We start from the raw sequence: 10,855 nt of genomic DNA on the forward strand, positions 1-10,855 counted from the left end.
TAAACTCCATAGCCTAGAAATTTATGCTTATTAAGGTTGGAACTAACCAATCTAAGTGGATGGGAACATCTTGGTTGTAGGAGTTGAGGAACCAATATGATTAGATGGAAACATCTAAAGAGTCTATTCATAAAAAGCACAGAGCTCAGGTGTTAGATTAAAAAAAACATGGTAGTTTCGCCATATCTCGTTGAATCCTAATCCTTCTGTTGTTATTTTTTTTAAGTAATTTGGTGGGGCACACGATTCAAGTTGTTACCATTGCTAGGGTGAAATAGAGTGATTGAGATACCAAAAAAAATAAATATATATATATATATATATACATTGAGAATTGAGACCATACCATCAGACCAACCATAATAAATAAAATAAAGTCGACCACTGGTGCCCTTGTATATGCCAGTTGTGTTGACCTAGAGTTAAAATTATCACCCGTCGGTCCCCTTGTATATGCCAGATGTGTTGATATTAGTCAGACCGGTATCTCAGTCCATTAGGATAGGTTCATCCTAGTAGTGGCCTTCAGACAGATATGGGAAACACCGTTCACCTTAGTCAACATCAAAACCATCTACGTTTTTCTCTATATCCATCTTCTTAATCTTTCCATGTGATTGGTTGACTCCGGTTATGATGTCCAGAAACTATCTGAGTAGAGATCTGTCACTTATATATGAATTTTAGTATGCTTGAGTGCAAACTCGTGTACAACAATTGGAATTTCGCATTAGGGTACTTCCTCCTGTAGTCAATGATTGTATACCAACCAAGGAGATTCTTTAGTGCCTTCCAAGGTTCTGTGTAGATAGCTAGGGTCTGGAGTAAGGGTTTTGTGGGTACACCTCTGGTAAACCCTCCCGAGATTAACTCGGTCACTAGGGCCACCTAGTGAGTTAGGTTTTTAATTTTCTAGATTAAATTTGCTCGAGGACTAGCAAATAATAAGTTTGGGGGTATTTGATAGCCACATTTTTGTGTCTAAGTTGTCTTCAATTTTCTGTATTGTTGGTATTCGATTTCGTACTTATTGTGGTGTTTTATGTGTTTGTAGGTATTTTTTGGAAATAAACGTTTTTGGATTAATCAGCTCGAAAAACTGTTAAAGGCACCCCCGGGGGACATTTGCTAAACGGACCCCAAATTTGGCTAAGGGGAACCCAATGTTATGTGCAACCCAAATTCATTCTCAGCACCCACGGCTATGTGTAGCCCAAATTTATCCATCGCACCCATCTTCATCGTTTGAATTTTTTTTGGCGGGAAAGCTTCCCAGACAACAGCATAACTTCTGGTGGGATTTTTGGCGAGTTTTAGGGAGATTAAAGTGTGTGAATTATTTGGAGATATCCTTTTTCGATTAAACAAGACTGGTATGCCAGTTGGATTCGTCTAAATTTGGCTACAATCTCGTGTGGAAGCAATCATAGGACACGAGTTCTTCACGGGTTTTGTGTGTTCATAACATGTTCTGTGTGTTTTTGGAGTATGCTGAGTCGCAACAGAGGCATTGTAGAGTTACGAAAAGAGATTATACGCATAATTGATAGCTGCAGATGCATAGCGCAGGCAAGAAGTAAAAGAAAACAACCCAGAATATTTTTTCTTAACTACGTGTTATGGGAGATATTTTGGAGTTATGAGGACTAATCCTTGGTCCGGTCGAATATGTATAAGGTTCTGGGGAAGTCTAGAGGGGGGGGGGGGAGAATTGGGAGAAGTTCAGAGCATCACAGAGTCGGGACGATCGCTTGCAGGAAAATTCTTTTCTGCTGGTGCATGAAGAACATAAGACGAAAAAGAACAATCGTTCATCAACAGTGACAACGACAAACACCAGTGGGTCGTATAGCTACAGCGACAGTTTTCATTTATCGTTCTCTGTAACAGCTGGTTTGTATCAAACATAAGTGTTACAAACCCGGTTTTATTAATTGTTCTCCCATTTCATCATTTGTCAACCATATTTGAGCAATGAAATCAACTTTTGTGCGTGTTTCCAACATGATGATGAGCTAATTCTCCCACAACCAAGGCAATGAGGAAGCTATTTACGCATGAGTAATTGGTAACTATTTTATTTTCTCTAATTTATAATTCACTCAATCACTGCTTTTGCAGAGTTTTAAATTATTTGCATAATTTTCTTAATTAGTTGTGATTCAATATAATATGTTACACTTTGTTTAGTCAATTGATAATCTATGCTTAGGGAATACAATTGATATTTGAGAATTTGCCTGAATATTTGTGAGTTAAGAAAATAAGGGACTTAAAGGATAAGTAGAGTTTGGGGTTATTTACCAACATTCATTCATGTGTAATAGTGGAATCGGTGTCTTGGTTACTTTTAATATCTTGAAATCAATTTTGCATTAAGTTCTCTTAGTTTTTTTAAGTTTTATAAGTCTAAAATATATTGCTTTCACAAGTCTCAACGAATCTTTTACTACAACATCATTGAAAAATACCATCAGCACGATGGTGCAAGTGGCGCTTGGCGTAGTCATGGCCATTAATTTTAGGCGGCTGGTCACCTGAAAGTTTCCACAAGTATGTCCGCTCGGTGGCGAACTTGGATGGCTGAGATTGCATCTCATGAGGAAGGATAGCCATTGATTATGGCTACCTTATTTCGGCGCATGACAACTTTATATAAATTAGGTTTAGGTATGCCGAAACCCTAACTAGCATATATGGCATGTCGTTTGGCATGTGTGCCTGGCATGCGCGTTTGGCAAGTTAGGAATGCCGATTGGCATGTGCATCTGGCACGCGCGTTTTGGCGGGTTTGGCATGCTGCTTGGCATGTTTTGCATGCCGATTTGCATGTGCAACTTGCATGCACGTTTTGGCGGGTTTGGCATGTTGCATGGCATGTTTGGAATGCCGATTGGCATGTGCGTCTGGCATGTTTGGCATGACGATTGGCATGTGCGTATGGCATGCACGTTTGGAGGGTTTGGCATGCTGCTTGGCATGTTTGGCATTGCCGATTTGCATGTGCGTCTGGCACGCACGTTTGGCATGATGCTTGGCATATTTGGCATGTCGATTGGCATGTGCGTCTGACACGCACGTTTGGCGGGTTTGGCATGTTGTTTGGCATGTTTGGAATGCCGATTGGCATGTGTGTCTGGCTCGCACTTTTGGCGGGTTTGGCATGCTGCTTGGCATGCCGATTCGCATGTGCGTCTGGCATGCGCGTTTGGTGAGTTTGGCATGCTGCTTGGCATGTTTGGCGTGTCGATTGGCATGTTGGCGCGGGTTTTTGAAAAACCAACTTAGTATGGAAACCTCTTTTAAGGATGCGACGGGTTTGGAGCAACCTAATTGGTCAATGAAAGTACGGGGCCGGCCAAGCATGGGAGTGGCTCCCTTTTTAGTGCGTGTGGCGGCTTTAGAGAGACTTGATTGGTCGATGGGAAGTGGGCCCGGCAAGCTAGGGCGTGGCCACACTTCCAGTGCGATGTGGCAGATTTAATTGCCTAGTTTGGCTAAGCATAGTTTCGACCAAGGGGTCTAGTGTGCTGCGCGGGCGCGAAACCCTAATTTTTGCAAGTTAGTCGGATTTATGAGTTTTTGGTGGCTTATCACAATAATTGGCTGGATTTTGTATGCTGTCACAAAAATCCTTAATTACAGAATGCAGTGTGCTTTCCGTCTGAGCATTTTGTACAATGGCCTTAATTTTGGTACTTTGAGGTTCATGCTATTCTGCTGCGAGCAAACACAAATCCGTCATGCCATACCGATATTAAGGGTTCTGTCGGGGAACATAGCACATGAAAGTACTCAGTGAGTCTTGTATTGGCGAGGCGCCGAAATTTACAGAGCGTTTAGGATGGTTGCTACACTCTCCAGTCTAGATAAATTTCATATAAATATATTGAATGGCTCAATAAATATATTGGTGGAGAGATTAACACTCACGACACCGTTTTCTTGCAAAGTGACTTCAGATGCAAGGTTTTACGATTTTGATCCTAAGCTAAAAACCACCATCAACATGTATGAGCCCAATTCCTTTCGATGCTGCATGCAAAACAAAAATAACAAAGAAAAAAATATTAGACAACAAAAACCTAAATAAGAAGAAACAAAAGAAAAAGATCGATAAAATGTAAAAAACAACGTGCAAACAATGAGGTTAGGCTCTTGCTCAAATGCTTTATATAATGAGTTACCAAACCCAAAAAATTCTATAAGAATTATTTTTTGATTTGGAAATAATATCAACCGAAATCTTAAAATTTTTTAGAAATTTTTATAATTTAGGTCAAATAATATATTTTTTAAGTAGACATGCCTTGTTTAAGCATTTTTGTCAAAAAAATATATTAGGCATCATGCGCCCAATAATAGAAATTATTTTATCTTATCTTTATTTGTTGCACATGGAATGAATGTTTTCTTATTTTATTTATTTTTTGGTAAAATGGAATGAATAATAGAAAATATTTTTTAATTTGTAAACAATATCAACCAAAATTTTAAAATCTAGTAATTTTTGTAATTTATGGCAATTGTATTATTATTTTTAGATTATGGGCACGTTTACTTGTTAAGTATTTTTGTCTAAAAAATATCATGCATCATACGTCCAATAATAGAAATTGTTTTATCTTATCATCATATTTTTGCATACAGAATGAATGTTTTCTTATTTTATTTATTTCTGGATAAAATATGTAATGAATAATATTACCAAGATAATTGCATCAAAAATTCAACGATTTTTTTTCTTTTTTTTCATACTAATATTTTTAATGATTCCAAAAAAAATTTGTCGCTGCTAAGGATCCTTTTTTTTTATTTTTTTTTGATATCATATTGTTTTGTGATTTATGCTTAATTCCAATGTCCTAACACTTCCAACTGGATCATTGATTTTGTATTATTTATTTTTGTACAGGATAAACAAACCCTTTTATAAGCCATAAGATTACTCGATTCATGTGTGACATCCACAAACCAGTTATTTTCTTCTAATTGTTGATCTAAATTTAATCAATGATCAAGTTATTTAATATCATCTGAAAGTGTAATAGCAACAATTAAATATAAGCATTCTTTTCTACCGGTAGTTTGGAGCTGTAATTAGGCGAGTTCTATTAGAAAAAGTGTAAATGGACATTGGACAATGGACATCGGATATTTTTTTTTATTCTTATGATTGCTGATTAATTTAATTTTATGATAAAAACATGATGGATATTGCATATTTAATGAAATCATTTTTTATTTTTTATTTTTTGGTAATTTTAAAGTTGTTTCTACCTATTTTGGGATGTCTTCAAGATTATATATTTTAAGTAATTATATTCTATAATGTGATTGGCCGAATGATATACCGTGGATCTCAAAGATTCTCCTTAATTTGTATTGGCCGAAATTTTTAATGATGTTGCTAGAATCAACCAGAAATTCCGATTAACCACGACGCTCGAAAAAACTCTATTTTTGTATAGAGAATTATTTGGTTAAAAATATTAGTTTAGACTAGACTTTAGACTTCGAAATTTAATTTATAACTGATCATCTTTTTGAGTTGGGTAAGAATAATAGCTGAGACTAGACTTTAGACTTGACAAAATTTTATTTATAATTAATCTACTTTTTGAGTTGGTTAAGAATAATTGTTTAGACTGGACTTTAGACTTGACCGTTGACATGATAAGAGCCAGCTGATGCAAAAGAATTGTGCACCCAAACCCACAGCCACATCCAACACCGCTGAATCTAATATGCAACTAATCCATTATATATTACAAATTTTTACGACGACGGAGGTTGAATCCCTGAATTCCTCCTTATTGGAATTGATGGGATAATACTGAGCTTTAATTTTGGACCCCTGTGAATCGTCTATTAGGTTTCTTTTTGAGGTGTACAACAGAAACTAGACCTAGTTAAAAAGATAAAGGAAGAATCTCAGACGTCCGACTGACACACCACTGGGCCGTCTGATTTTCTTTAAAAAATACCGAAAATAATATACATCCCCCATTTCTTTCTCCCACCTATGTGTCAAGTATCTATCTGTTAAATCTAATAATACTGGGACCCCTGTTAATCTCAATTCAGGGATCAGGGGCTAAGAATGATGACATCATGAGGGAAGGGAATGGGGAAGTGTAGCTGGCACTTCCGAAAAATATTGGTGTCTGCAAATGGGGACCCAAACCTAATACAGAAACAGTTGGGGGACTTTTAGAAAATAATAACCAAATTGGGGACCTGGAAAAAGATTCCCTTAAAGGGGTTAGATAGACATGTGAATCCTTCGACCATAACAAAGGATAAAAACCTCAGTCTAAGGGGGATGCATAATTTTAAATGACAAGAATCCCACTGCTGGAATGATTTTTTCCACTTGAAGTAGGTCAAAAGTAAAAGAGACTACTAAATGTGGCATCATACGTGGATTATCATTATGTACCATATGCCTTTAGATAATTGAGAAAAATCAAAAGCTTGAACAGTACAGATTTTCATCTCTTCAGTGGCTATATATTTCTAGCCATCTCTGAATATTTGAAGCTACATCATACATCTAACTACAATCTCTTCATCATAATTTCCAAACTGATCCTAAACTCCAAGTATCATGGCTGCCACTACTACAACTAAAAGCTTTTTATTCAAACAACATTCATCTACTCCAAAAGTAGACCCATTTTCGTCTAACAGTCTCTTTGTTATCCCTGCACTTTCCAAACCATCACCAACAACAACAGCGACGCTTCAGACAAGTCATAAGAAATTTATTACGAAAGCAAGTGCTACAGCCAAGAAGGAAACAATCAGTGATGAGAGTGTTCAACAAGTTCATAGCATCGAAGAATTCGACGTTGCACTTCAAACAGCGAAAAAAAAGCTTGTGGTAGTACTTTTCACGGCAACTCGTAGTAATTATAGTCGTGAAGTATACCCTTTGATGGTAGATTTAAGTAGAACATGTAACAACGTTATTTTTGTCTTAGTAACAGGTGACGAATCTGACAAAACAAAAGCGCTTTGTGAAAGACAGAAGATTGAAAGGGTTCCACACTTCAGTTTTTACAAAAGCATGGAGAAAATCCATGAAGAAGAAGGAATAATTGGTCCGGATGATCTCATGCGTGACATATCATACTACGGTGACGATCATTCAGCCGTAGTTCGATTACATTCAAGAAAAGATTTTGAAAATCTGGTTGAGGAGCATAAAATTGATAACAAGCTGATTGTTCTCAACATGGGATCAAAACATTGTGAACCATGTATCAAGGTATATCCGACCGTCTTAATGTTATCGCGACAAATGGTGGATACCGTAGTTTTCGCAAGAGTTGACGGAGATGAAAATGAAAGCTGTATGCAATTCTTGAAGGATCTGAAAGTGGTCGAAGTTCCAACATTTTTGTTTATCAGAGATGGTGATATATGTGGAAGGTACGTCGGATCAGATAAAGTAAAACTGATGGATGAAATAGTTAGATACCAAAAGAGTTAATATCAAACTATTATGTGTCCATTAGAAGCTCCACCTATTTTGCCATTGTTTTCATCTTAAATTAAACAACAGGATTACGATAATAAATACGCAATCTTTAAATGATATTACATTAACAATATGTAATGCTTCAAATAAAGTAAATAAATGCGTAATCTTTTTGAAAAGATTACATGAATGTGTGCGTAAACATCATCCAGGAGAACCGGAATTTTGCTTTTCAATTTTTCATGTTTTATCCTTCATCATATTTCCAACACCAGGAGCATTAACATAATTCTGATGACCACCAAACATCATAAATAAGAATATACATGTAAAAAATATTACGCTATTCGTTTTGATTTTAATTTACATTTGTGCGACTCTTTGTAACAAGCTTCTCACGGATATACAATGTTCAGTTGTGGATAGACCCCCCTCCCCATCCAAAAGAATTTTCTTTCCTATATTCCAGATTAGCCTTTAATTTTCTTTATATTTCATCATTAATTCTCTAATTTTTATATATTAATCTCCTTATTTGTTGGATTTTCAGATTTTAGTCCATCTAATATGGAAATTTCTTTTTGGCCCCCTCTAAAACCTGACAACGCTGGTATAAGTATAAATATCCCTGAAAAGAAGGGGTATTTATATAATATCCACTAAGTATAACATGCTGAGTTATTATCATGTTGATTGGTAAATTAATTGCCTAATTATAGTTTTTGCGCATGAAAAGCATATAGGTTTTAAGGTAGCTAGGATCTTATTGCTATTTACTGCATTTCAGTCTCTGAAACTTTATGGCTTTTGTTCTCATAAATATTTTAGCTATCAAAAGAAAAGAAAAAGGAATATAAATCTATTTTAATTGGGAAACATCATTTTCAATGGCAATCGTGTAAATTTATGCAGACTCATAGGATGAGTATTTTATCCCAATGTTTTATCCCTTGTTATGGTTAGGCTTATTAGTGTGACATTCTTCTTCAAATCTTTTGAACACTTATTATAAAACTGGATCTAAGAGGTTTAAGACAACAAAGTCTTTCTCTGCCACCATTCCCCAAATTCTCAGAAATTTGAAGTAAACTGCATAATGCAGAAAGAGACCAGGATAAGAAACCACTTACATAGACAAGCAACAACAAGGAGAAGATATCGAAGTTCAAACCCAATGTCTCTTTCCACATTTCTGGAGTCTGCACATAAAGATTACAAATGGTGGGGCAAACTTAGCTAAAGGATGTGTGAAAGTAAAGGATCAAGTGACAATCATAAAAGTTACTTCTACTAAACAACTCCAACATCAGCTTCTCCAAATCATTTCAGGTTAGATCACAGTACATGAACTTATTAAAAGACATGGGGGGGGGGGGGGGGGGGGGGGGGGGGGGGGGGGGGGGGGGATTACAAGAATCCTATTGGAAACCTTTCGCACCCAAAGTCAGAATCGTACTGTTAGACCAAATGTCCAGATTCTACTATATAAAATAAAAGTAAATTAGCATAACTGAAACTGTAGGTCAACCTTAGCACAACCAGCATTATCCAAAAACGAGGTTTGGTTCTTGCCTGCACATAGACATATTACATATACTAGACTATAAGAATTTAGATCTGTAGTTTTGAAGTGTTGGATTGCTTTTTCTAAGTTCTTATCAATCTGCAAATATGCACTGGCTGATTAATTTCTTTCAAAGATTCAAAAGTAACTAAGATGATGAGAAAATTCTACATTGAGCACTTACTTGCCCATGTACTGCTCTTCCTATTTCCCCAAGTAATAACTTACTTAGATTACTACTCTTTAGTATCTTTGATTGTGATTTCTCTTTGAACTTAATATTCTGTACTGGAATAGATTATCTAATAGATACCTCGAATTTATGGAAAGATTTTTGAAACTTCTACCCATGTTTCCTGTTAAGTCTCCTCCCCCTTCATCTAAAAACCGAAAACCTATAGAATCTTCAATTTTGATACAGATGCATATATTCTAGCCTAACATTTCCAATCTCAATCAAAATTTCGTTAAAAATCCAGAAATTAGGAAAACCCCACAGACCTTTGCATTTGAAGACTCTATCAGTGCAGATTTTGAGGTTTCTTTTAGCGCTAGCAAGGAATTTGTTGAATTCAATCTTGCTTCGTTGTTCAAGAACATGGTTGCACTTACCGGGGCGGATATTTCGAGAAAAATGGAGTCTGAAGAGAGATTAACTTACCTTAAGATTATTGGTTTCATCGAAAGTGACTAGTTTTGGCAACAGGAAAAATTGACAGTTTTGATTATTCAGTTTAGCTGGGTTTGATTTCCAGAGGTTAGATTTGAAGATAGACCAGAGGAGGAAGCTGGCAATAACACGAGGTAAAAGAGATAACCACCATTTGCTTCATGGTGATCTTATTTCCTCTTATTTAGGCCGGTTCGTATGGAGTGGCTAACCCACCCATGTGCCATGCCAGCTCGCCTGGTAAACTGGCCGCACCGCTGTGGGAAAAGAGTTAAGCGATCGAGTCTCGACCGCTAGCGACTTAAACTCGACCTCCTATGATCGGTGCTCTACCGTGTATAAATATTATCAAATTTCATTCACAAAAAAAACTCTTCCCTTCTTGAGAGCAACCACAGAAAAACTTTCTTCCCTTTTCTTGCTTAAAAATGAGTTCCAAAACAAATAGACAAGGAAAAAGAAACAGAAAATACAATAGAAAATCTACCGCAAATAGTGATATCGTCTGAGTCCGGGATAAAGAAAAAGAGTTCGCAAATGTTAGGCAACTAGTTGGACCTAATATATTACCTACGCATTTATCTAACCATCCCGAGCGAGTTAGTTTACCTAAACTAAGAGGTGGGTGGTCTGAGATAACCGAAGTGTTTGGGTTCCTCCCCGAAGCTGTTCAACAGTCCTTGCGAAGATATCCTTCACAGCGTTCATATTTCATGAAAGGAAAAAACCACAAGACTCAAGTTGTGCGAGTTATAGTAGAACGTTGGTGGAAAAGTGCAAATGCGTTCCTTTTCAAGGATTTCGAGTGTGGTAAGTTCTATTTTTTCATTTATTAGTTTAATTTTTAGTTGAGACAAAAACTTTAATTTTATGACCATGTAGTTTTTAGGGTTCACACAGTTAGATTTGTATATGTTGACGAGAATAAAATGTGAGGCTGAAATAGTACAATTTAACCAATTAAAGTGTGTTAGAGCACTGCTCGGTCGAACTCGCAAGCATTGCTATCTCAAGCTTGTTTGTCAATGTTAGTGACCAAAACTATAAGTCTTGATTTCTAGTCTACTTATAGATGTCTCGGACTAGGATAGACTGTGTAGTTGAGCATTAGACTTCACGGCGTTCATCAATTGAA

General features: G+C 36.4%; 1 protein-coding gene across 2 annotated transcripts; it reads left to right on the forward strand.

Moving 5' to 3' along the window:
• The first annotated feature begins 6,537 nt into the window (after window positions 1-6,537).
• LOC113360976 (thioredoxin-like protein CDSP32, chloroplastic) lies at window positions 6,538-7,914 on the forward strand. Of its 2 annotated transcripts, XM_026604380.1 has the most exons (2): window positions 6,538-6,886; window positions 6,993-7,124. In XM_026604380.1, exons 1-2 carry the CDS (start codon window positions 6,611-6,613, stop codon window positions 7,101-7,103), a joined length of 387 nt encoding a protein of 128 aa, XP_026460165.1. In that variant the 5' UTR covers window positions 6,538-6,610; the 3' UTR covers window positions 7,104-7,124. The 2 variants fall into 2 exon arrangements, with proteins under 2 accessions (XP_026460165.1, XP_026460164.1); XM_026604379.1 differs by having other exon boundaries at window positions 6,538-7,914.
• Window positions 7,915-10,855: the final 2,941 nt, after the last annotated feature.

The sequence above is a fragment of the Papaver somniferum genome, chromosome 3, assembly GCF_003573695.1.
Source record: "Papaver somniferum cultivar HN1 chromosome 3, ASM357369v1, whole genome shotgun sequence".
NCBI lineage: Eukaryota > Viridiplantae > Streptophyta > Magnoliopsida > Ranunculales > Papaveraceae > Papaver > Papaver somniferum.

Bases quoted from the DNA above. Each gene is read 5' to 3' on its own strand.
- LOC113360976 (XM_026604379.1), top strand. From the start codon at position 6,611: ATGGCTGCCACTACTACAACTAAAAGCTTTTTATTCAAACAACATTCA.